This window comes from Myotis nattereri (genome assembly GCF_964212035.1).
Source record: "Myotis nattereri genome assembly, chromosome: 21".
Lineage (NCBI taxonomy): Eukaryota > Metazoa > Chordata > Mammalia > Chiroptera > Vespertilionidae > Myotis > Myotis nattereri.
This window is the reverse complement of record NC_138097.1, coordinates 10391548-10417800: the sequence shown is the minus strand read 5'-3', so window position 1 is coordinate 10417800 and position 26253 is coordinate 10391548. Positions and strand designations below refer to the sequence as shown.

The 26253-nt window shown below is 52.2% G+C and overlaps 2 protein-coding genes across 2 annotated transcripts in view; one reads left to right on the top strand and one right to left on the bottom strand.

Moving 5' to 3' along the window:
* Window positions 1-26253, bottom strand: part of CRTC3 (CREB regulated transcription coactivator 3) — a gene marked incomplete at its 5' end in the record, with an annotated part of 1283408 nt that overhangs the window by 865106 nt on the left and 392049 nt on the right. The window lies entirely within an intron of this gene.
* On the top strand, window positions 251-23163 carry VPS33B (VPS33B late endosome and lysosome associated). The gene is made up of 23 exons (XM_081114669.1): window positions 251-649; window positions 5236-5316; window positions 6329-6390; window positions 8441-8490; window positions 9039-9106; window positions 9796-9841; window positions 11048-11142; window positions 11670-11774; window positions 13544-13640; window positions 13852-13929; window positions 14127-14200; window positions 15090-15176; window positions 15375-15465; window positions 16348-16422; window positions 16641-16705; window positions 16827-16881; window positions 18839-18885; window positions 19961-20093; window positions 20664-20737; window positions 21453-21554; window positions 21952-22027; window positions 22382-22498; window positions 22797-23163. The coding sequence occupies exons 1-23, from the start codon at window positions 554-556 to the stop codon at window positions 22874-22876; spliced, it is 1854 nt and encodes a 617-aa protein (XP_080970795.1). The 5' UTR covers window positions 251-553; the 3' UTR covers window positions 22877-23163.

Genomic DNA, 26253 nt, shown 5'->3' with positions numbered 1-26253 from the left:
CCCATTGTACGAAGATAAGAAACTCGAGCAAGTGCCCAACCCTCGCGTGGGTGCGCTGGGAGAACTGAGTGTGCCCTTCAACACTGGTTTTATCACAGGAACACTCCCCTCGGGCCAGAAATGACACTGGAACGTGAACGCGTTCACTTCCGCTTGAAATGTTCCTTCCCGGACACCGTCCAACTTCCCAGCACACACAGCGCCGGTCGAGCGAATGGGACTTCCGGAAAGTCCCGGAAGTCGCTCCTGCCTGTCAGAAGGCGGTGTTCTCTCTGCAGCAGGGAAGTCCAGAATCCCTCTCGCCGGCGGAGTGGAGCAGGGAGGGCCGGGTCGGGACTGGGGGGCGGGCGGCAGGCCTGGGGCGAGGGTGTCCCGAGGCTGCCGCTGTCTGGCCCGGAGGTGGCCATTCATTCCTCGAGCACAGCTGAGGGGTGAGGGCCCCTTCCGTGCCCAGCCTTGAAGGAGCCACCCTGCGCTTACCGGGGCTGTGCCTGCCTTCTGAGAGCGGAGGGCGACCCTCTTCGGACACCCCGCGGCTCAGGTGACCGCGGCCATGGCTTTCCCCCACCGGCCGGACGCCCCAGAGCTGCCTGACTTCTCCATGCTCAAGAGGCTGGCCCGGGACCAGCTCATCTATCTGCTGGAGCAGGTCAGTGCCCGCCGCGCCGGGCCCTCTACTGCGCTCGCCGGACACGTAGTTCTTCTGTGAATCCCTTGAGCGTGTTCTTGGTCTTTGGTGTTGTCCTTGGAGGCCCGAAAGGAAGTGCTCGGGGCGGAAAACCAGAGAGTCCATGGAAATCACTTTTCCCCATGCTGGCATGGGAGACACCCTAGTGCCAGGCATCACTGGGGTGAAAGGTGGTTAAGACATTTTTTTAATGTATTTTTTTATCCTTTTTAAAAATTTTATTGATTTTTTTACAGAGAGAAAGGGAGAGAGAGAGTTAGGAACATCGATCAGCTGCCTCCTGCATACCCCCCACTGGGGATGTGTCCGCACCCAAGGTACATGCCCTTGACCGGAATCGAATCTGGGACCCTTCAGTCCGCAGGCCGACCCTCTGTCCACTGAGCCAAACCGGTTAGGGCATGATATCTTTGTTATTAGGGCGTTCACACTCCAGGAGGAGCCCTATGAAACACAAACCACCCCACACAGGGTATCGTGGTGAATGAGTGACAGCTAGGGTGCCTGAAGTGATCAGAATAAGCCATCGGTTCCATCTGGAGTGATCTAGGCGTTTCAAGGAGCTGGAATGTGAAGAATAAGCCTATTTTTTCTTAGAGATGGGAGACCATGTTCCCCGCAGGTGATGGGTAGGAGCAAGATGGAGGAAACAGGGAAGGAGGAGGTATGTTCAGGGAAGAGAGTGATCACAAGTTACACAATAGGCAAGAATTTTTCCCCATCTGTGGCATGAAGCAGTTCTTTTTTTAAATAAAATCTTTATTGTTGAAAGTATTACATATGCCCCCTTTGCTCCCCCATAGACCTCCTCCAGCCCACCCCTGCGCACTGCCCCAGGCACTCACCACCCCACTCCATGTCTCTAGATCCACTCCATCCATCTCTCTCCCTCTCCCTTCCTCTCTGAAATCAATAAAAAAAATATTTTTTAAAACACAAAAAAACAGAATTAGTGACCTGGGGAATGGAGGAGAATGGTGGAATTTTAAGTCATGGTGAGAGAAGATTCAAAGGCTTATTGATGGTGGTAAAGGCTGAGGGAGAAGCAAAGCTGAGTGCGAGATGGTAAACTTGGGTCAACAGGAAAATAATGCTGCCGTCATTGTAAATATCACTGTGACATACGTAGTTACTTGTTTAATGTCCACGTTCCCCACCAGGCTGGAAGGTCCTTGAGGACAGGGAACGTGTCTGTTTTCACACTGTCTACCCCGTGAGTGCCTTGCTTGGAGTCAGGCACGTGGCATGGGCTTAATAAATACTTGCTGTATGAACACTGAATGGAAATGGGAAAAAAAAAGAATTAGAGCCTGGCCAGCGTGGCTCAGTGGTTGAGTGTCGACCTATGAACCAGGAGGTCACAGGTCGATTCCCAATCCGGGCACATGACTGGGTTGCCAGCTCGATCCCCAGTGGGGGGCGTGCAGGAGGCAGCCGATCCATGATTCTCCCTCATCGTTGATGTCCCTATCTCTCTATCCCTTTCCCTTCTTCTCTGAAATAAAATTTAAAAACTATTTTTTAAACAAAGGAATTAGAAAGAGGAACAGGTTTGGTGGGGGGAAAGCTCATTAGTTTGGGTTTGGATAGGGTGAAGGTAAGACGCTGGTGGGAAATACTGCTGGTAACGTCCAGCAGATGGAAATGTAGAGCTGCAGCCGGGAGGCAGATGGGGACTTGAGAGAAACTCAGGGGATTTGGGGCCATATTTTATTTCTTTTTTATTACGTACCCTGACTTGCACATGAAAGTTACTCTCAACAAATGTCAGGAATTGAAGAGATGCTAGTTAGAGCCACTAGCTCAGGTGAGAGCCACATCAAAGAGCAAATGAGACCAAGGAGAGAAACTTGTAAACGCAGTGTCAGTGGGGACGAGTGGCCACAAGACAACTCAACACGGCCCCCGTGGGTTTCGGTGCTCTGATATCCTCTTCTAACTAGCTTCTAGTGTCTTTTTAAATATATTTTTATTGCTTTCATAGATGAAGGGAGAGGGAGAGAGACATAGAAACATCAATGATGAGAGAGGCCGAAACCGGTTTGGCTCAGTGGATAGAGAGTCGGCCTGCGGACTGAAAGGTCTCAGGTTCGATTCCGGTCAAGGGCATGTACCTGGGTTGCGGGCACATCCCCAGCGGGGGATGTGCAGGAGGCAGCTGGTTGATGTTTCTCTCTCATCGATGTTTCTAACTCTCTATCTCTCTCCTTTCCTCTCTGTAAAAACTCAAGAAAATATATTTTAAAAAAAAAATGATGAGAGAGAATCATGGATCGGCTGCCTCCTGCACGCCCCCTACTGGGGATTGAGGCCACAACCCGGGAATGTGCCCTTGACCGGAATCGAACCTGGGACCTTTTAGTCCGCAGGCTGACGCTCTATCCGTTGAGCCAAACCGGCTTAGGTGCTTCTTGTGTCTTATTGCTTGTTAATAGGCATTGCTATTCAGGTGAACCTCCTTCCCCTCTCACACTGAATAAGTTCCTGAGCCCTATGGATATTTCCTGCCACCTGACTTTTTAAAAATAGTGATTGTAAAAATACTGCACGTTATAGAAAATGTACAAGATAAAGGAAAGGATAAAGGAAAAAATCACTATAATCTTGCCATCAGATACAAGCACTTGTTAACACTGTTCATTTCTTTCAAGTATTAAAAAAATCCTATTACACATTCCATGTGTCTTCTTTAAAATATATATATTTTTTATTGATTTCAGAGAGGAAGGGAGAGGGAGACAGAAACATCAATGATGAGAGAGAATCATTGATCAGCTGCCTCCTGGGCAACCCGGAATCTGGGCATGTGTCCTGACCAGGAACCGAACCTCGATCTCCTGGTTCATAGATCGATGCTCAACCGCTGAGCCACACCGGCCAGGCTCCATATGTCTCTTGAATAACGTCTTTTGTTCACACCACTAACCAGCCGAAAGCAGGTCCTCATTCACTGCTACATGCTTGGGCTACATGGACTGTGGCAGCAACCCTATAAGTGGACCCCTTGCCTCCAGTTTTCTCCTGTCTCCAATCCCTTTTATTTATTTTTTTAAATATATTTTATTGATTTTTTACAGAGAGGAAGGGAGAAAGATAGAGAGTTAGAAACATCGATAGGAGAGAAACATCGATCAGCCGCCTCCTGCACACCCCCTACTGGGGATGTGCCCGCAACCCAGGTACATGCCCTTGACCGGAATCGAACCTGGGACCTCTCAGTCCGCAGGCCGACGCTCTATCCACTGAGCCAAACCGGTTTTGGCTCCAATCCCTTTTACCCACAAGTCCCAAGTTCACCTACCTGACGTTCCCAGCTGATAGGATGCATCAGTGCACAAAAGTCACACACACACACACACACACACACCCGTCCCCTGCCCCATTCCATAGAGAATCAAGTCCAGATTCTCTAACAACTGTTTCAATCTTGCTTTCCGCCCTTCCCCTACATCCGGACTGAAAACCACTGCCCCCTATGTACCTTACGCATCAGCCCACCTGAATCGCTGGCTTTGATCTTGCGGTTCAGCTTGTTCTCTTTCCCCGTCCTCTGCTGGATTACCCTCTAACTGAGTCACTGCCACGACCACCCCCCCACCTCCCACCCAACCCCACCCCCCACACACACTTGTCCAGGCCTCGTTTGGAGGAAGCTTGAAATGGCTTCCCTCACCCCTGCCACTCAGTGTGACCTCGCCTTCCCTGGCCAGGTGAGGGAGTGTTAGGAGTGGTGATGCCGGAATCAGATGACAGGGATCTGGGGTGGGTGAGTGGGGGATGCTAGGGAGAGGACTGCCCTGGGCTAACTCTTCCGTGTTGAACATTGGCAGTTTCTGTAATTAGAAGGAAAATGCTACTTAAAAAGAGATTTGGGCCCTGGCCGGTGTGGCTCAGTGGATAGAGCGTCGGCCTGCAGACCGAAGGGTCCCAAGTTCAGTTCCCATCAAGGGCACGTACTTCGGTTGCAGGCTCCTCCTCGGCCCAGGCCCTGGTCGGGGCGAGTGCAGGAGGCAACCAATCGGTGTTTTTTTCTCACATCAATATTTCTCTCTGTCTTTCCCTCTCTCTTCCACTCTCTCTAAAATCAATGGAAAAATATCCTCGGGTGAGGATTAAAAAAAAGATCCAGATCTGGCAGTTCAAGGGGTTGCGGGGTGTGGGTGGGGTTTGGTTTTGCTTGGCTTCGTCCAGCAGGAGGCGGGGGTCATGGGGAGGCTGCGTGGAGGAGGCGGTGGAGAAGTGGGCAGTGATCCAGGACAGGTCACAGGCCAGCAGGAGGGCTGCGTGACAAGAGTTAACCTTAGAAAGAAGGTGAAATGTTTTTCTGCTGGTGCAGAAAATGAGAAGGCGAAATAGGTGCGTATATAGAGAAATGTCAGCTATTGATATGATGTCAACAGTAAGTCAGGCGCCGGGGTAGATGATGTCTGGCACCCTTCCAGCTCCGAGACTGGGGTTCTGGTAGACATGTGGCCGCGTGAGCTGTCAGCGAGGGAGCGTGTGTGACCTCGGAGTGACCCAGGATGCTACTTACTGTGTGTCTTCAGCTTCCAGGAAAAAAGGACTTGTTCATTGAGGCCGATCTCATGAGCCCTTTGGATCGAATCGCCAGCGTCTCCATCCTAAAGGTACCTGCCCTTTCCTCCAGGCAGATTCTTTCCTCATTAAGCAGTTTTTCTTTCTTTTTTTAAATATATATATTTTTTAAATATATTTTATTGATTTTTTACAGAGAGGAAGGGAGAGAGATAGAGAGTTAGAAACATCGATGGTAGAGAAACATCGATCAGCCGCCTCCTGCACATCTCCCACTGGGGATGTGCCCGCAACCCAGGTACATGCCCTTGACCGGAATCGAACCTGGGACCCCTCAGTCCGCAGGCCGACGCTCTATCCACTGAGCCAAACCGGTTTCGGCTTAAATATATTTTTTATTGATCTCAGAGAGGAAGGAGAGGGAGGGAGAGATAGAAACATCAATGATGAGAGAGAATCATCGATCGGCTGCCTCCCGCAAGTCCCCCTCTGGGGATCGAGCCCACAACCCAGTCATGTGTCCGGACCAGAAATCGAACCCTGACCTCCTGGTTCCTAGGTCGATGTTCAACCACTGAGCCACGCCAGTCTGGCCAGTTTTTCTTTTTTCTTTTTTTAAAAATATATTTTATTGATTTTTCACAGAGAGGAAGGGAGAGGGAGAGAGAGTTAGAAACATCGATGAGAGAGAAACATCGATCAGCTGCCTCCTGCACATCTCCCACTGGGGATGTGCCTGCAACCCAGGTACATGCCCCTGACCGGAATCGAACCTGGAACCTTTCAGTCCGCAGGCCGACGCTCTATCCACTGAGCCAAACCGGTTTCGGCATCTTTTGATGAACAGTACACATTATTAAAGAGCGACTACCGTTGCAGGGTAAATAGAGGGTAGCTGGAATGGATGCTATTGTCTGTTGTTTTTGAATTGTTTTATTTTTGGTTTTTCTGTTGACAGTTTGGGGAAGGTTCGGTGAATGGTTGTCAGGGAGGCAGTTTGATCCCCAGAATTAGCTTGACTAGGTGCCCAAGTCCCTGGTTTTGGGTCATGCTGTGGGTTTCCAAGCACTCTGTGTCCCTTGTCTTGTTGGCTTCTCTCGGCAGCAACACGAAGTAGACAAGCTGTACAAGGTGGAGAACAAGCCAGTCCTGAGCTCCAGTGAACAGTGAGTGTCTGGGGCGTCCGGCTTGCCTCCAAGCCGGGGGACGGCCCTGCACTTTGCCCCTGATGCGTCCGTGGCTGGGATCTGGCAGCGTGATGCTTCTGATACGGTTCCCCTCCCTGCCCTTGGACAGTTGCATGAGAGGTTATGCTTTAGCCCCTTGTCCCGTCTTCCTTTCTGCGGTTTCTCCCTGCCTTGTCCTCTTCTCTCTCATCCAGTCTGATTGATGAAGCTTTCAAAACTATTTTCTTTGCCCAGCTGGTGTGGCTCAGTGGTTGAGCGTCGACCTATGAACCAGGAGGTCACAGTTCGATTCCCAGTCAGGGCACATGCCTGGGTTTTGGGCTCGATCCCCACTAGAGGGCGTGCAGGAGGCAGGAGGCAGCTGATCAGTGATTCTCTCGCATCATTGATGTTTCTCTCTCTCTCTCTCTCCCACTCTCTTCCTCTCTGAAATCAATAAAAATATATTTTAAAAAAATAAATATTTTTCACCGTGCTCTTCTCAAGAACCATCAAGTCTTCTCTTACCGAGTCAAGTGCAGATTGCTCATGGTGGAAGCCGAGGGAATCCTCAGTTGGGCCTCACACTGCCTTGGCAGCCTGGCCTCTCACGGGGCCCTCAAGCCTCCGCTGGACACATGCTTTCACATGCTTCCCAGCTACATGCGTGTGGCATCCCCCTTCTGGCCACTCCATTCACTCTGCCTTGAAATTCCCTCCTGTCCTCACTGCTCCTATAAAACATACCCAGCCCCCAGACCCCAGTGCCACCTCCTCCATGAAGCCTTCCTCCCCTGGATCTCCAGGGTGTTTAGTATCTGCCACACACTGCCTGTTGTCTGCTTTTTGTTTTTCTTTTCTTTTTTCTTTTCTCTTTTAGTTAAATCCTCACCAGAGGATATTTTTTCCGTTGCTTTTTCAGAGAGGGTGGAAAGGAGGGAGGGAAGGACAGAGAGACAGAGGGGAGAGAGAGTAAAACATCCATGTGAGAGAGACACATCGATTGGTTGCCTTCTTGCATGAGCCCTGACCGGGGCCTGGGATCGAACCGGCAACCTGGGTACATGCCCTTGACCGGGAATCGAACCCGAGACGCTTCGGTGCCTGGGCCGACACTCTAACCACCGAGCAACACCAGCCAGGGCTGTTTTTCTTTTTAATACTTTTCAATCTTAAGTAATATAGACCCCCTTCCCGTCTTAGAGGAAAAATTCTCCTGGGTACATGGAGAATACATCCAAGTTGGAAAAACATTTTATATACCTTCTTGTATTTTTAAAAAGTATATCTTTATTGATTTCAGAGAGGAAGGGAGAAGGACAGAGAGAGAGAAACATCAATGATGAGAGAGAATTATTTTTTTTTCTTCTAAATATATTTTATTGATTTTTTACAGAGAGGAAGGGAGAGAGATAGAGAGTTAGAAACATCGATAAGCGAGAAACATCGATCAGCTACCCCCTGCACATCCCCTACTGGGGATGGGCCCGCAACCCAGGTACATGCCCTTGACCGGAATCGAACCCGGGACCTTTCAGTCCGCAGGCCGACGCTCCATCCACTGGGCCAAACCGGTTTCGGCGAGAGAGAATTATTGACGGGCTGCCTCCTGCATGCCCCACACTGTGGATTGAGCCTGCGCCCCAGGCAGGTGCCCTGACCAGCAATCGAACTGTGACCTCCAGGTTCCTAATTCGATGCTCAACCACTGAGCCATGCTGTCCAGACAACTTTCTGTATTGTTTTTAAACATGTGTCTGGTACTTTATACGTGTGTGCATATTATTTCGCCTGACAGATTGTAAATTATTTGAGAACAGGAACTCCGGGTACCCCAGAGGGGCCACATGCTGGGCACAGTATCCCTGCTGTCGGGAGGGGAGTCTGTGGTCAGAGCAGGCCCGGCTGTGGCGAGGCTGGGAATGGTCGGCCGGTCGACAGGAGCAGATGGTGAAAGAGTGGGGTGCTGTTTCAGTTTCTTCGGGTGGTGCTGTCTGTCACCAACCTCATGACTTCCCTTCGCTGAGTTTCTCCCCTTTCTCTCCCATAGATTGTGTTTCTTGGTCAGACCCCGCGTCAAGAACATGCGATACATAGCCAGTGAGTATGGCGTGGTGCGCCGTGTCACTAAGACCTGGGGAGGGGGGTGAGATCTAAGGGCCTCGGCCACAGGGACGCTTTCATAAGCGAAGAGGCGTTGGGGTTGGCCAACTGCTCCCTTGGACACAGACAGTGGGGAGGTGAGGGCCTGTGCTGGGGGGCAGGAGCAGGCGGGGAGAGGTCAATGGGGGAAAGGAAACATGTAATACTTCTAACAATAAAGAATTAAAAAAAAAAAAAGGAGCCCTAGCGGGTGTGGCTCAGTGGATAGAGCCCCGGCCTGCCGACTGAAGGGTCCCAGGTTCGAATCCGGTCAAGGGGCATGCCCAGGTTGCGGGCTCCATCCCCAGTAGGGGGCGTGCAGGAGGCAGCCGGTCAATGACTCTCTCTCATCATTGATGTTTGTTTCCCTCTCTCTCCCTTCCTCTCTGAAATCAATAAAAATATATTTAAGAATATATATAAATAAATAAAAGGGTAACTGCTCCCTTGCTTCTCACCTGACACATGGCCCACGGCTTTCTGGGTTGCATTCCCTCTGTCTGCAGATCTCGTCAATGCTGACAAGTTGGCCGGCCGAACGCGAAAATACAAAGTGATCTTCAGCCCTCAGAAGGTGAGATTGGGTCCCGATGGCAGTGGCATCAGGCAGGACAGGGTTCGGGCGGGGAAGGGGCCAGGGGCCCACAGCTCCAGCTCCCTGAAAGCAGATGTGTGATGACGACCACCTGCTGCTGCCTCATTAGTGTAGGCCTGATTGTGTAGCAGGGGGTCTGAGGGCAAGCCGCCCTAAGTACAGATGGTGGGACGTGAGAGCCGGCCTCTGCATGGCCCTTCTGTGACAGCTGCGGCGCCTTCTCCTTTGCAAAGCTCTTCCAGGGAACAAAGAGTTGGGCTCCGTGATTCCAGTGCCCTTTCTTTCTTTCTTTCTTTCTTTCTTTCTTTCTTTCTTTCTTCTTTTAATATATTGTTATTGATTTCAGAGAGGAAGGGGGAGGGAGAGAGAGAGAAACATCAACGATGAGAGAGAATCATGGATCGGCTGCCTCCTGCACACCCCACACTGGGGATGAGCCCGCAACCCGGGCATTGCCCTGGACCGGGAATCGAACCGTGACCTGGTTCATAGGTCGACGCTCAACCACTGAGTCATGTCGGCTGGGCCTGGGGCCCTTTTTAGATCCAAGCGTCTGGGTTCTCTTACTGGGTCAGTCAGTGTTGTCCTGTCACTGATCCTGGAGGAACTCAAAGGATGGAAAGAAGAGAGGAGGGGTGTTTGCTAACCGGCTTCCTTTTCTCTTTCAGTTTTATGCCTGTGAGATGGTGCTTGAGGAAGAGGGGATCTATGGAGGTGAGAGGAGATGAGAGAGTGGAAAGGGGCTGCATGTGCAGAAGGAACAGTGTCCGACCCCTCCCCTCCCCTCCCTGTCTCATTCCTGCTGGCCCAGCGGGAGGAGAGGTGCCTGAGCATGAAAGCAGGGGGACGGTGGGAGAGGATGCGAGGGCTTATCGCTGCTAACCGCCAACTGCTGTCCTTACCTCCCAAGACTCCCACAGGGAAATAATGTGTCTTCCCTCCCTGTGTATCGCTCACTGCGTTCTCCACGCAACACCCACCTGCGGGTGGCACCCCCTCAGGCACCTCCAGTGGCCAGGAGAAAGCCCGGGTCCTCCCGCGGCCTCCCGCCTCTGCCACCTGGTCCCTTCCCGGCCCCTTGCCTGTCACATGCGCTCCTTTCTCCTGACTCACTGCCCTCCTGCCATGGGGACTTCATGTGCTTTTCCTGTTGCCCAGAATATTCCCCACCCTACACTCTGCACCCGCCCACATCTTATTTACAGTCGCAGCCTAAAGGTCACTGCTTTAGGGAAGTCTGTCCTGCACCCCTGTGTGAGGTTAGACCCTGAGATGTTTGTGCTCATGGATGGCTTGGGGCACAACTGTAATTAGATCTGCCTGGTGCGTGTCTCTCCCACTAGGCCAGCGGTTCTCAACCTGTGGGTCGCGACCCCTTCTGGCGGTCGAACGACCCTTTCACAGGGGTCACCTAAGACCACCCTGCATATCATATTTACATGACGAATCATCACAGTAGCAACATGACAGTTATGAAGTAGCCACGAAAATAATTTTATGGTTGGGTCACAACATGAGGAACTGTATTTAAAGGGCCAGGAGGTTGAGAACCACTGCACTAGACTGTAAGGGTCTCTGCAGGACACTGGGCACATTCATTCTCTTCCCCACTGTGTACCCCAGTGCCTGCAGGCCTGCCATTCCATTGGTATTTGCCGAGTCAGGAATGAATGTTTCCTTATAATGAAAACACACCCCTTGTCACATCGTATGACAGACTGTTGTGGACACGTCTCCTTTTGTTACCAGACTCTGAGCTCCTCGGGGGTCAGGCTGTGTCTCGCTTGCATTTTGAGCGCAGCGCTCAGTGCAGTGCAGGCCTGTGGAGGCGCTCAGACGTCTCTAGGCAACCGGTGGGCCTTCCCCTGAAGGTGGAGCCACGGGCCTTCTGCAGTGAGGCTGATGTCTCTGTCCCCACAGATGTGAGCTGCGACGAATGGGCCTTCTCTTTGCTGCCTCTCGATGTGGATCTGCTGAGCATGGAGCTCCCTGAATTTTTCAGGGACTACTTCCTGGTAAAGGCGGGGCCCTTGGGCGCGGCATCGACGGCTGGGGACAAACAGGGGGACCAGTGGGCTAGCAATATTGATGCACCTTCATCCAAGTCCCGTAATTTTTAAAAAAATATTTTATTTATTAAATATATCTGTATTGATTTCAGAGAGGAAGGAAGAGGGAGAGAGAGAGATAGAAACATCAATGATGAGAAAGATCATTGATCGGCTGCCTCCTTCGCCCCAACTGGGGGTCGAGCCCAAAACACAAGCATGTGCCCTTGACCAGAATCGAACCCGGGACCCTTCCGTCTGCAGGCCGACGCTCTAGCCACTGAGCCAAACTGGCTAGGGCAGTCCCGTCATTTATTATGCATGAGAGTGATTGGGAGATTGAATGCCACTGATTGTGTCCTCTGGGGCCAGTCACGGGAACTCCTTGAAGCATTCCCCGCGCCCTGCCTCTGTCCCCGGGCTCCAGGGCTAGCGCCACCCTGATGGCTCTGTCCGGCTGACCCCCGTATTTGTGGCCCCCGTGGTCCCTGCAGGAGGGAGACCAGCGCTGGATCAACACTGTGGCCCAGGCCTTGCACCTCCTCAGCACTCTCTACGGCCCCTTTCCGAACTGCTACGGGATCGGCAGGTGCGCCAAGGTGAGCGCTGGCAGGGCCCGTCGCCCCTGCTCTCCCCCTCATGGACTGTCCACTGCCCGGGGCGTCGGTGACAGGAGGTATAGTCTCTTCCTTGCTTTCCTTGTGGCAACATAGATCTCAGAGATGGGAGCTGGTGTGGCTAACAGAGACGCAAGAGCTAGGCAGCTGTGGGCAAACTACAGCCCTCGGGCCGGATCCAGCCCATTTGAAATGAATAAAACTAAAAAAAAAAAAGACCGTACCCTTTTATGTCATGATGTTTACTTTGAATTTATATTAGTTCACACAAACACTCCATCCATGCTTTTGTTCCGGCCCTCCGGTCCAGTTTAAGAACCCATTGTGGCCCTCGAGTCAAAAAGTTTGCCCACCCCTGAGCTAGGGCCCCTTGGGCAGCATTCCTGAATCTCTTTTTTTTAAAAAAATTTTTTAAGTTATTACATATGTATCCTTATCCCCCCATTACCCCCTATCCCCCCCACTCATGCTCTCAACCCCTGTTGTCTGTGTCCATTGGTTGGGCCTATGTGCTTGCATACAAGTCCTTTGGTTGATCTCTCCCTCTTACCCCCACCCCCTACCTTCCCTCTGAGGTTTGACGGTCTGATCGATGCTCCTCTGTCTCTGGATCTGTTTTTGCTGAATCTCTTTTTGATTAAAGTATATTTTTATTGATTTCAGAGAGGAAGGGATAGAAAAAGAGAGAAACATCGATGATGAGAGAGAATCATTGATCGGCTGCCTTCTGCACGCCCCACACTGGGGATCGAGTCCAAAACCCAGGCATGTGCCCTGAATGGGATCGAACTGTGACCTCCTGGTTCATAGGTCGACGCTCGACCACTGAGCCACGCCAGCTGGGCAGCATTCCTGAATCTCTTTATCTTTGGAATGGGGATGGACGGGGAGAGATAGGGACAGATGGGGCCAGAGTAGGTAATGTTAATTATTAGCTCCCCTCCTGGGATCAGTAGGTCCCCGGGAAAGGGGTTGGCTTCTGTAGGTGTGGGGCTACAGGAGGGACTTGGACACAAGATTAAGAATGTCTCTCTCTTTTTTTAGTTTGTTGATTTGAGAGAGAAACATCTTTTTGGTATTTCGCTTATTTATGCTTTCATTGGTCGAACCCACAACCTTGGCATATTGGGACGATGCTCTAGCCAGCTGAGCTACCTGGTCAGGGCAAGAATGTCTTGTATTTCTTACAACTGCATGTGAGTCTATACATATCTCAAAATAAGAAAGTATAATTTTGGCCAAAACCGGTTTGGCTCAGTGGATAGAGCGTCGGCCTGCGGACTGAAGGGTCCCAGGTTCGATTCCGGTCAAGGGCATGTACCTGGGTTGCGGGCACATCCCCAGTAGGGAGTGTGCAGGAGGCAGCTGATCGATGTTTCACTTTCATCGATGTTTCTAACTCTCTATCTCTCTCCCTTCCTCTCTGTAAAAAAATCAATAAAGTATATTTTAAAAAAAAATAAAAGAAAGTATAATTTTGGCTCAGTGGTTGAGCATCGACCTATGAACCAGGAAGTTACAGTTCGATTCCCAGTCAGGGCACATGCCCGGGTTGCAGGCTCGGTCCCCAGTAGGGAGCGTGCAGGAGGCAGCCCATCCATGATTCTCTCTCATCATTGATGTTCCTCTCTTTCCATCTCCCTTCCTCTCCCTGAAATCAATAAAAAATATGTAGTTTTTAAAAGTATAATGAAAACAAAACAAAATTAAGAATTTTGGGGGGCAAAAAAGAATGTCTTGGTCCCTGGCAGATGTCACATGAATTGTGGAGGAACCTGGAGGAGGAGGAGGACAGTGAAACCAAAGGCCGGAAGCCAGAAATTGGCCACGTCTTCCTCCTGGACAGAGGTAACTCATGCTGGCACTCCTCTCTCTCTGGGCCCAGAAGCAACGGGAGTGTGATGTGGTGGCACAGACGGGACCCTCAGGCTGGGCGGTGCGTGCAGCATTGGTTGGGGGCCTGGCACCCGGGCCTGGGGAAGGCACTGGCCCTCATACTGAGCGACCTGGGCAGCAGGCTGTGGCAGGGGGGCCTCACGGTCAGGGCTCTGGGTTTCAGACGTGGACTTTGTGACGGCACTGTGCTCCCAGGTGGTTTACGAGGGCCTGGTGGACGACACGTTCCGCATCAAGTGTGGTGAGCGGCATCCTGGCGAGATGAGGGGCCCTTGGCTCCTGGGGCTCCTGCGTGGCACGGGGCTGGCGGGGGGCACCCAGACGCTGGGAGAGCTGCGGCTTCACATCGTGCGGAGGCCCTTTAATGGCAGTGCTGGGAGGGGCAGGAGAGGGAAGGCCTCGGGGGAAACCCTCATCGCTGGCCCCTTGCTCTCAAAGGGAGCGTCGACTTTGGCCCAGAAGTCACATCCTCTGACAAGAGCCTGAAGGTGCTGCTCAACGCCGAGGACAAGGTGCGGGTGCGGGTGCGGCAGCGGGTCTCCCCGGGCTCTGCTCCCACACGGCGGGGGCACCGCCCTGGGAGGGGAAGCTGAGTCCACAGGACAGAGGGACCTCCACCAGTTAAGAGTGTACCCCAGGCCCTGGCCGGTTTGGCTCAGTGGATAGAGTGTCGGCCTGCGGACTGCAGGGTTCCAGGTTTGATTCCGGTCAAGGGCACATGCTTGATCCCCCACCCGAGGGAGGGTTAGGGCAGTGGTCAGCAAACTGTGGCCTCTTGAATATGGCTCTTCCACAAAATACAGTGGGGCCTTGACTTACGAGTGTCCCGACTAACGAGTTTTTTGAGATACCAGCTGTCTCTCAGCCGATTTTTTGCATTGAGTTGACAGAGTCATTTGAGTTAACGAGCTCCTTAACGAGCTCGGTCTCAGAACGAATTAAACTCGTAAGTCAAGGCCCCACTGTACCACGTGCGGGTGCGCACGTACAGTGCGATTGAAACTTCGTGGCCACACTCAAGGGGCCAAAGAGCCGCATGTGGCTCGCGAGCCGCAGTCTGCCAACCACTGGGTTAGGGCATCTCTCACACATCGATGTTTCTCTGTCTGTCTCTCCTCTTTCCTTTCACTCTCCCTAAAAGTCAATGGAAAAAATACCCTCGAGAGAGGATTAACAAAAGATTAAATTTATTCATTCATTCATTCAAAAGATAACTTAAAAAAAAAAGTGTGTGCCCCAGGGCACGTAGCAGGCATTGACGTCGCTGCCTGCTGCCGGCTCGGCTCTCCTCTCGCTTTTGCTGGAACCGCTGAACTCCCTTCCTGTGCTGTCCTGACCTTGACGGGAAGGAAGGACCAGGCCCGGCCTGTACAGAGTCCTCCCGTCCTGTTCCCCTCCCAGGTGTTTCATGAGATTCGGAACGAGCACTTCTCCAACGTCTTCGGCTTCCTGAGCCAGAAGGCCCGGAACCTGCAGGCCCAGTACGACGTGAGGCTCCGAGCCCGCCCCCGGTTCTGCTTCCTCCGGGCTTCCCAAGGCTCTGATGCTACGACAGGGTCCCAGGCTTTCTTCCCGGGCCGGTGGGGGCCGAGGGAGGCCGGTGGGGGCCGAGGGAGGCCGGTGGTGACCTTGGGAGGGTCATGGTGACCTTGGGAGGGCCATGGTGACCTTGGGACCTGCCCACAGCGCCGCCGAGGCATGGACATCAAGCAGATGAAGAACTTCGTGTCCCAGGAGCTGAAGGGCCTGAAGCAGGAGCACCGCCTGCTGAGTCTGCGTAGGTTTGGGCTGGGGGCTGGGGGCTGGGGGCTGGGGCTGGGGGCTGGGGCCTGGGGAGGGGGATGCGACGGGCCATCTGCCTCCGTAGAGGAGATCCCTGTTCACCCGGCAGATGATGCTCGTTTGGTCTAAAGCCGGGGTGGGGGACGTCCAGCCCGCGGGCCGCATAAGGCCTGTGAAAGCATTTGGTCTGGCCCTGCCCAGGCATTAGGGGGAGTTAGTTAACTGTTTGACCAAACAGAGCAGGCTAATTTTTTTAAAATATTGATTTTAGAGAGGAAGGGAGAGGGAGAGAAAGATGGAAACATCAATGATGAGAGAGAATCATTGACCAGCTGCCTCCTACACGCCCCCTACTCGGGATCGAGCCCACAACCCGGGCATGTGCCCTTGACCAAAATCGAACCTGGGACCCTTCAGTCCACAGGCCGACACTCTATCCACTGAGCCAAACCAGCCAGGGCTAGAGCAGGCTAATATTTAAGTTGATAATTTTGTCTGGCCTGCAAATGATGTTATAAATATCCAGATGGGCCCTGGCTGGTTTGGCTCAGTGGATAGAGCGTGGCCTGTGGACTGAAGGGTCCCGGGTTCAATTCTGGTCAAGGGCACATGCCCAGGTTGCGGGCTCGTTCCCCAGTAGGGGGCGTGCAGGATGTTTCTATCTCTCCCTCTCTCTCTCCCTCTCTGAAATCAATAAAAATATATTTTAAAATAAATAAATAAAAATAAATATCCAAATGGGCCTTGGCAGAAAAACGGTTCCCCACCCCTGGTCTAAAGTGAGAAGTGCTTCTGCCCTGAGGTCTTTGTCCTCCCGGACAATAGAGGGATGTCCTTCTGGAACCAGGAGTGTCAGCTGGCTTTGTCCTCTCTGCAGACATCGGGGCCTGTGAGTCCATCATGAAGAAGAAGACCAAGCAGGATTTCCAGGAGCTGATCAAGACCGAGCATGGTGACTACCGGCCGGCCTGCTCCCAGCCCCGCCACCCTGGGGAGCTGTGCTCTGGCTCTGCCCAGCCCACGCTGGCTGCGTGGAACGCGGGTTCCTGTTAGACGCCTGGGTGCCCCTTATCCCGGATGGAGAAGGAGATGGGGAGACAGATGCCCGTTAGCCTAGACGGCAGCCACCGCGCTGCTCCCGGTAACAGGCTGTCCTCTGGTTACTCGCAGCGCTGCTGGAGGGCTTCAGCATCCGGGACAGCACCAGCTACATCGAGGAGCACATCGACCGCCAGGTGGGCAGCTGCCGGCTGGCGGGCAGGGCGGTGCTTGCGTGGGGCCGGCCTCCGGGAGGAAGGGGAGGGGAGAACGTGCCTTACGAAACTTGAACCTCCATGGCTCTTCCTTCCTGTGCAGGTGTCACCCATAGAAAGCCTTCGCCTCATGTGCCTCTTGTCCATCACCGAGAATGGTGAGCCCCCAGCACCGCGATGCCTGGTCAGAACTGTACCAGAGGATAGAAGTCATCGTGAGCGACAGCAGGAAATGTCCTAGCGGACAGGACACTTCCCTGTAATTCTGAAGGATTAATTTTTTTTAAATATCTTTTTTTATTGATTTCAGAGAGGAAAGGGAGAGGGAGAGAGTGAGAGAAACATCAATGATGAGAGAGAATCATTGATCAGCTGCTTCCTGGACACCCCCTATTGGGGATCAAGCCACAACCCGGGCATGTGCCCTTGGCTGGAATCGAACCCAGGACCCTTCAGTCTGCAGGCTGATACTCTAGCCATTGAGCTAAACCGGCTAGGGTTCCCTGTAATTTTGTGGATTCTTTCCTCTGTAAAATTAAAGCAGTTTTCCTTTTGAGTGAACATCCCCGAGTCATAGGGTAAATTAGTGTCTCCACACCTAGCAGGACTACTCCCCCTCCTCCCCCCAAACAAGGGCTGTCATATCTTAGGATCACAAAGGCGTAGAGCGGAGTGGCACTTTTCTTTGCTGCAGCAGGCCTCTTACCCTCAACAAGGTTTCATAATAAAGATGCAGTCCAGCCGGTGAGTGTGGCTCAGTGGTTGAGCATCCACCTATGAACTGGGAGGTCACGGTTCCATTCCCGGTCAGGGCACATACCCAGGTTGCGGGCTTGATCCCCAGTGTGGGGCGTGCGGGAGGCAGCTGATCGATGATTCTTTGTCATCATTGATGTTTCTATCCCTCCCTCCCTCTCCCTTTTCTGAAATCAATAAAAATATCCTATATAATAAAAGGTTAATATGCAGATTGTCCTCTCGGGAGTCAGAGCAGGAAACTGGGAGCTCGATCGCTCCCTATGACGTGTGCTGACCACCAGGGGGCAGCACGGAACATGGGGACGACCAGCAATGGCAGCAGGGCACTGAGGGAGCGAGGGAAGGAAGAGGAGGCAGGGAGTCTGGGAGGCGGCGAACCTGATCGACCCTGATCACTGGCCAGGCCTAGGGACCCTACCCATGCACGAATTTCATGCACCAGGCCTCTAGTATTAAATCTTAAAAAAAGATGCAATCCAGCCTAACCGGTTTGGCTCAGTGGATAGAGCGTTGGCCTGCAGACTGAAAGGTCCCAGGTTCGATTCTGGTCAAGGGCATGTGCCTTGGTTGCGGGCACATCCCCAGCGGGAGTTGTGCAAAAGGCAGCTGATTGATGTTTCTCTTTCATCAGTGTTTCTAACTCTATCCCTCTCTCTTCCTCTCTGTAAAAAATCAATAAAATATATTTTTTAAAAAAAGAGAAAAAAATAAAAAAGATGCAATCCAGGAAGAAGGGACAGCCAACCAATTTCATAAACATTTCCCAAAGCCCGACTCTGCAACCTTTCATGGCAGCTTGTTTTTCCTGTTGAAGGCTTCCAACTGGTGAATATTCCTGAAGGGAGCTCTCTCACCAGAGAAGGGCTTTGCTGATTCTGAGGCCCCTCTATGGTGGTTGGAAGCCCATTTCTCCTTATCTCAGTGGAGAACCACATCAAAGACTGGCCTTGGAACCACGTGACCCCTTCCTCCTCCTCAGCATCTGTAGGAGGGGCCCCTAGTACTGGCCCATAGCCAGGAGGAGATGCCAGGAAGTGCCGCCTCCTCCTGCTGCTGCCTCCCACCTCATGCCCGCCACAGTTAGCATTCGTTTCAATGACCCTTCCCAGCCCCCCGTGGCTCGGGGCGCTTCCTTGCCTCTCCGATCCAGGCTTTATCTTCCAGTGAGCAAGCTTACATCGAAGAGTCAGTTTAGAATCATCTGTGGAGGGGGCAAGGTTATCATCATTTACTGAATCATTCCTCCTGGTTCAGGCTTTCTTGCGGGAAGAGGGTTGGTTGGTTGGTTGGTTTGGCTGTATGTTTTAGGACACCTTAACTGGCTCACGAACCTTTCTTGTCTTCCCTTATCCTCAGGTTTGATCCCCAAAGATTACCGATCCCTGAAAACACAGTATCTACAGGTAAGGCCAGAAGAATGTCTTTTTAAACGTGTTGATTTTAGCAAGAGAGGAGTGGGGGAGCGGGTGGGGAGAGAAAGACAGAGAGAAACATCCATTTGTTGTTTCGCTTATTTATGCATCCACTGGTTGCTTCTTGTATGTGTCCTGAGCGGGATCGAACCCACAACCTTGCTGTATTGGGATGACACTAACCAATAGCTACCCGCCAGGGGTTCAGGGGAATGTCTTTGTGAGGCACTTTATGGAGGGGGCTCATTGGACATTTTTTTAAATATATTTTTATTGATTTCAGAGAGGAAGGGAGAGGGAGAGGGAGAGATAGAAACATCAATGATGAGAGAGAATCATTGATCGGCTGCCTCCTGCTACTGGGAATTGAGCCCGTACCCCGGCATGTGCCCTTGACTGGAATCGAACCTGGGACCTTTCAGTCCTCAGGCTGATGCTCTGTCCACTGAGCCAAACCGGCCAGGGCTCATTGGACATTTTTGAACGAGGCAAAAGTAGAAACGGCCCCTTTCCTGTCCCTGTCCCCATCTGTCTCCATCTGGCCTCCCTCTCAGAGGTTCTCAGGATAGTCAGTCACCTTTCAGCAGACACCCTTCCCACGCCCGTTTCTCACGGTGCTGGCCGGTGCCAGGAGCACTGAACAATTCAGCTATTGGACCCGGGGCTGAGTTCTCGGCCCCACTCTCCCTCACTTTAGCACCTTGTGAGGCATTGACAAGCTTCCTTCCAGGTCTTTCTGTCACGTCGTATCTCATCTGTGAAGCCTCCCCCACCATCCCCTATCAGTAGCTTTCTCTGGGCTTTAAGAGTTTCATGTTGTTTTTCTTCTGGGTTTGGTTCTTTCTGATAAGAAAACCTTTCGCACGAACAAGTATGAGCTCCATAAGGCATAGACTGCGCAACCCTCCATCCCTCCATCCCTCGCCCCCCTCGCCCCCCTCGCCCCCCTCGCCCCCCTCGCCCCCCTCGCCCCCCTCGCCCCCCTCGCCTCCCTCGCCTCCATGCCACCAAACTGTGCTAGACCCCTGCTGGGCGCTCAGTAAAGACTCACCTGCCTTTCCTGCAGAGCTATGGCCCCGAGCACCTGCTGACCTTCTCCAACCTGCGGCGCGCGGGGCTCCTGACGGAGCAGGCCCCCGGGGACACCCTCACCGCTGTGGAGAGCAAAGTGAGCAAGCTGGTGACAGACAAGGCCGCAGGTGAGCGCGGAGCACAGGGAGCCCTTCCCCTCCTCTCTGCACAGGCAGCACCCGGAGAGAGATGAGCAGCAAGCACAGCACGATTCCTACTGTTACTGTCATTACCGCCACTTCCGCTAGGGGGAGCTGTTCCCGGTCATTGGACACTCACCACGTGCTAAGCCCTCTAGATACGGTTTCTCATTTAGTCCTCACAAAGGTTAGTTTTATCTCCATTTTACAGATGAGGAAACCGAGGCTGAGAGGATAAGTGACTTGTCTAAGTTCCCTCAGGTAGTAAGTCACATTGGACCCCAGGTCACTGTGACCCCACAGCCTGTACACTTACATGTTGGCCCTGTAGGTGGCAGTTAGTAGAGAGCTGGCACCCTGTAGGAGGAGGAAGAGGGGTGGGGAGAGGGTGGTGAACGTCTCATCAGGTCCAGGGAATTATGGGTGAACAGCTGAGAGATGTGATGGGTCCGGCTACTTGACAAGAGGCAGGCCTGTCGTTTCTGGAATGGAATCCTATGTGACAGTTTCATGAATCCATTGACTTTAGATAAAACCCAGCACAGATTTCTTCCCCAGGAAAGATCACTGATGCCTTCAGCTCTCTGGCCAAGAGGAGCAATTTTCGTGCCATCAGCAAGAAGCTGAATTTGGTATGTGGAGCAGGGGGGTAGGGGGGTGCTGGTTCGGTCCTTGGTGGAATACTTCGAGTCCGCAAAAACCTTTGCATCTTTTGTTTCTATCAAGATCCTAACACCCTGGCCGGTTTGGTTCAGTGGTTAGAGTGTGGGCCTGTGGACCGAAGGGCCACGGGTTCTATTCCCGGTTAAGGGCACGTACCTTGATTGCAGGCTTCTCCCCGGCCCGCATCAGGGATTGTGTGAGAGGCAACCAATCAATGTGTCTCTCACATGGATGTTTCTCTCTCTCCCCCTCCCTCCCACTCTCTCTAAAAATCAATGGGAAAATATCCTTGGGTGAGGATTACAAAACAAGATTCTATCTTTCATAGAGTGATAGCATGGGCTTCCTGTACCAATGAGATAAGGCACACAGATTCATTCTGTTAGGAAACGTGTAGCAAGCGCCTGAGATGGCTAAGTGCTGCTTCAGTGACAGACACGTCCCATGTCACCGAGGCGTCGGCGAGGGGTCCCTTCCCTCCAGCACTTCCCAGGGAGCGTGGGAGCTCAGTCAAGAAAATCGGTGGGTGCTGAACAGCAGCCAGAATCTTGTTTGGACTCTTCTTTCCAGGCCGTGGCTGCTTCTCCCTTTAGTTGAAGGAAGAACCGTTCTTGGGGACCCGCCACTTCTCTCTGACCCTGTGAACGACCGGAGAGCTGAGTTGTCACTTGCTTTGCCCTCTAGATCCCACGTGTGGATGGCGAGTATGATCTGAAGGTGCCACGCGACATGGCGTATGTCTTCAGCGGCGCTTATGTGCCCCTCAGCTGCCGCGTCATTGAGCAGGTGAGAACACGTCACCCTCGCTCCCACGCGTGTCTCTCTCTGCTTTCTCCTGGGCCCTGGTCTGACCCAAGTTTATGCTGCCCCGCTAACTAGCAAGAAATGGGATGGTTGGGCCGCCGCGACCTTCCTTTCCTAAACCCCATCTGTTGCCCCACCTGGTTTGGCTCAGTGGATAGAGCATCGGCCTGCGGACGGAAGGGTTCTGGGTTCAATTCCGGTCAAGGGCACATGCCCAGGTGTGCAGGAGGCAGCCGATCCATGATTCTCTCTCATCACGGAATTTCTCTCTCTCTCTCTTCCTCTCCCTTCCTCTCTGAAATAAGTAAAAATATTTAAAAAAATAAATAATAAGCCCCATCCTGTCTTAGATCTGAAACTCACTCTCGTGCCCCCCCAGGTGCTGGAGCGGCGGAGCTGGCAGGGCCTGGACGAGGTGCTGCGGCTGCTCAACTGCAGCGAGCTGGCCTTCACAGGTGCGTGGCCTTGGCAGCGGGGCCGGGCGGGCCAGAGGCGGCTGGACGCATCCCCGGTGCCAGCGTGCCAGGCAAGGGCTGAGTCTGGCCCTGGCTGGTTTGGCTCAGTGGATGGAGCGTCGGCCTACAGACCCAAGGGTCCTGGGTTCGATTCCGGTCAAGGGCACGTACCTCAGTTGTAGGCTCCTCCCTGGCCCGGGCGCTGGTCGGGGCTCATGCAGGAGGCAACCAATCGGTGTGTTTTTCTCGGTCTTTCCCTCTCTCTTCCCATCTCCCTAAAAATCAATTGGAAAATATCCTCACATGAGGATTAAACCAAAAAAGAAAGAGCCGTGTCTGGTCTGCTCTCCCCAGGCGGGACCAAGGATGACAAGGCCCCCAGCGAGTCCCTGCGCCTCATCCTGGTGGTGTTCCTGGGGGGCTGCACCTTCTCCGAGATCTCAGCCCTGCGGTTCCTGGGCAGAGAGAAAGGTGAGCGAGGGCGGAAGGGTGACAGCCGGTCCGCGGGCGGGCTCTGGGCTGCAAAGGGCAGCACTCAGGAAGGTCCTCTGCTGCCCTCTGGGTACCACTGGCTGTGGGCTGGAGAGCAGGAGCCCAGCTCCAGGGCGTGGCCAGTCGCTGTGCCCCCGAGCGTGGCACCGATGCCTCTGCGCCCGTGAACTGGTTCTTGGATCCAGCCCAGGCTGTGGAGGGGCTCTAGGTAGCGGGGCCGGTGACGGGGGCCACTGATCTGCTGGGACTCACCTGGCTGGTGCTTTTGGCTCCTCAGGGTTCAGGTTCATTTTCCTGACGACAGCAGTCACCAACAGCGCTCGCCTCATGGAGGCCATGAGCGAGGTGAAAGCCTGAAGCTGCCCCTGGACGCGCTCCCCAGGGGCTGCAGGAGGGGGCGCAGCTGCCGTCTCCATGCCCCCCCAGCCCCCCAGCCACCCTGCTCCGGGCTGGGGAACCGGACTTGTTTGGGATTTAGGGGACACATCAGAGGAGGGAGTCACCCTGCCCAAGGATGTTTTCCTGTTTTGGTTATGAAGTACCGCCCATGCTGAGGAGACATGGAGGAGGAGGATCTTTTGCTACATCCTGTTTGAGTCTCATTGTAAATAAAGCCTCTACGTTCAATGTCACGTGTTTCGTGCTAGACCAGCCCTTCCATCTTTGCTCGTGAAGCACGGGGGGTTTCCCGGGGGGCTTCACGTGCTCCGTGGACTGGACCCTCGTTCCTCTGGGCCTGCTCTGGGCCTTCCAGGAAACTCGCCCTGTTCCTGGAGTTTCCAGAACCGTAAAACGAGGAGATGGATCAGATAGGTGATCAGTAAGCACCCTTCCATTTCTAAAATTCGATGACTCCTTATGCTTAAAAAAGTGTCTGTTGCCCTAGCTGGTGTGGCTCAGTGGATAGAGCGTCGGGCAGTGGACCTGAGGGGCCCGGGTTCGATTCCAGTCAAGGGCACGTGCCTGGGTTGCAGGCTCCTCCCCGGCCTGGGTCCTGGTCAGGCTCATGCAGGAGGCAACCAGTTGATGTTTCTCTCACATCAATATTCCTCTCTGTCTCTCCCTCTCTCTTCCACTCCCTCTAAAAATCAATGGAGCCGAATCCGGTTTGGCTCAGTGGATAGAGCGTCGGCCTGCGGACTGAAGGGTCCCAGGTTCAATTCCGGTCAAGGGCATGTACCTGGGTTGCGGGCACATCCCCAGTGGGGGATGTGCAGGAGGCAGCTGATCGATGTTTCTCTCTCATCGATGTTTCTAACTCTCTATCTCTCTCCCTTCCTCTCTGTAAAAAATCAATAAAATATATTTTTTTAAAAAATTAAAAAAATGCCGAGGCTGGTTTGGCTCAGTGGATAGAGCGTCGGCCTGCGGACTGAAAGGTCCCAGGTTCGATTCCGGTCAAGGGCATGTGCCTGGGTTGCGGGCACATCCCCAGTGGGAGATGTGCAGGAGGCAGCTGATCGATGTTTCTCTCTCATCGATGTTTCTAGCTTTCTGTCTCTCTCCCTTCCTCTCTGTGAAAAATCAATGAAATATATTTAAAAAAAAAAAAATTAAAAAAAATTAAAAATCAATGGAAAAATATTCTTGGTGAGGATTTAAACAAAGTGTTTGTTTTAAATTAAGGAGGCAGTTTAGTTTTCAGCCTTTTTTTTTTTTTTTTTTTTTTAGTACCAAATGAAAGATTGTGTCCCTGTTAGAGCAGTTTCAAGCGTCAGCAAATGGTGCTCCTAATTGGTGGTTCTAGCGGTCTTCCTCTCCCTTTACCTTTTAAAAATTGTGAACTGTAACCACATCTATTAGTGGCCTCTCAGTCCTCTACTAACTTGGTCTCACTGATCTGCTTTCCTTCTTGAAATTCTCTTTGTTTTTTTTTTAATCCTCATCTGAGGATATTTTTCTATTGATTTTTAGAGAGAGTGGAAGGGAGAGGGAGAGACAGAGAGAGACACTGATGTGAGAGAGACACATTTATTGGTTGCCTCCCTCATGACCCCGACCAAAGCCCGGACCAGGAAGGAGCCTGCAACCAAGGCATGTGCCCTTGACGGGAATCGAACCCGGGACCCTTCAGTTCGCAGGCCGACGCTCTATCCACTGAGCCAAACCGGCTCGGGCTACACAGTGGTTTAGATGTTGAGCATCTGCTCCGAGTGCCCGTCATCCAGTGAATCTATGACCTGGTTGGCTTCAGAACTACAGCGGAAAGGATGTGATAGCAAAATTGTCTTATCTCTGCATCCTTACCACACTGGCCTGGGAACATGTGTGAAGATCCCACATTTTTGAGTCTTTCTGAAATACTGGCAAATTAATCAACAAAGGATAGGATGAAATTTAAACGTGGTGCCTAAGGGCCACTATATTAGTGGGGCAAATGTTGGGCACACTGCTGACAAGTTAAAGGATGTTGAAAGCACCAATGAGGTTGTTGTTCTTTATTTTATTTTATTTTTATTATTATTTTTTTAAAAAATATGTATTTTATTGATTTTTTACAGAGAGGAAGGGAGAAGAAGAGGGATAGAGCTAGAAACATCGATGAGAGAGAAACATCGATTCAGCTGCCTCCTGCACACCCCCCACTGGGGATGTGCCCACAACCAAGGCACATGCCCTTGATTGGAATCAAACCTGGGACCCTTCATTCCACAGGCCAACGCTCTATCCACTGAGCCAAACCGGTTAGGGCTTTATTTATTTATTTGGAAAATCACAGAGGTAGAAGAAGTAATTCATAGAAGTCATCTAAGTCGGAAACAAGTCATAGAGGTAAAGGAAGGGCCCTTGGAGCTTAGAAATGAGGAAGGTAAAGGCGCTGCACCTGGGGGTAGAGGAAGGGAAAGGCGCTGGCGTGACCCCCAGAGGGAGAGTGGAGGTTCTTCTGAAAGGAAAATGGGGTCCTGAGTGCAAGCAAGCACCCATCCTTTACTGCTCCTTCATGGGAAGGGCAAAGGGAGATCGTTTCTAGAAGTAGCCAATACCCATGGGAAAAGGTGCAGTTTCAGTTGTAATTAAGCAAGTGTGAAGACGGAAATCCCACTTTCCCCATGAAACCAACAAAGAGGTTTAAAAGTACAGCAGTAGTCAGAGGTACCCAGGGTGAGAGGAGGTGCTCTGCTGGTGAGGCTCGCTTGGTGGGCAGGGCAAATCCTATATAATAAAAGGCCAATATGGAAATTGTCCCCTGGGAAGTTCAACCAATCAGGAATTTGACTGCCCGCTGTGACTTTCGATGACCACCAGGGGGCGGAACAAAGGAAGGTCCCAGCTGGCAGCCGGGGAAAGGAAGGGACCCAGCCAGGCCTAGGAACCCTACCTGTGCACGAATTTCATGTACCGGGCCTCCAGTGAATAACTAAACCTCTCTGGAAAGGGAGTGTTCAGTAGTTACACTTGTAGGAATCAACCTTAGAACAGTGCACGATGCAAAGGTATATGTCTGAAGACATTTATTTGTAAAAATTGTGATTTAAGAATCCATCAATACAAAATAGTTGAATTATGAGATATCCACACACCAGGATATTGTGCAACCAAAAATCACTGAAAAAAAGTGATTGGCAAACCTTTTTGAGACAGTTCCCTGGCTCTGTAAAAATGGGGATCATATTCACTGAATGGAATTGTGGTAATTAAGGGGGATCACTGGTCTAGAAAGTTCCTGGGCCCGAGCAGGGCATTTTTTCCTACATCTGGGGAATATTGCCACCAAAGATCAGTTCCCAGGCTGA

Coding starts and splice junctions, on each gene's coding strand:
- VPS33B (XM_081114669.1), top strand. CDS start 554: ATGGCTTTCCCCCACCGGCCGGACGCCCCAGAGCTGCCTGACTTCTCC. Junction 16,882..18,838: donor CTTGTCCATCACCGAGAATG/GTGAGCCCCCAG, acceptor CCTTATCCTCAG/GTTTGATCCCCAAAGATTAC. Junction 18,886..19,960: donor TGAAAACACAGTATCTACAG/GTAAGGCCAGAA, acceptor CCTTTCCTGCAG/AGCTATGGCCCCGAGCACCT.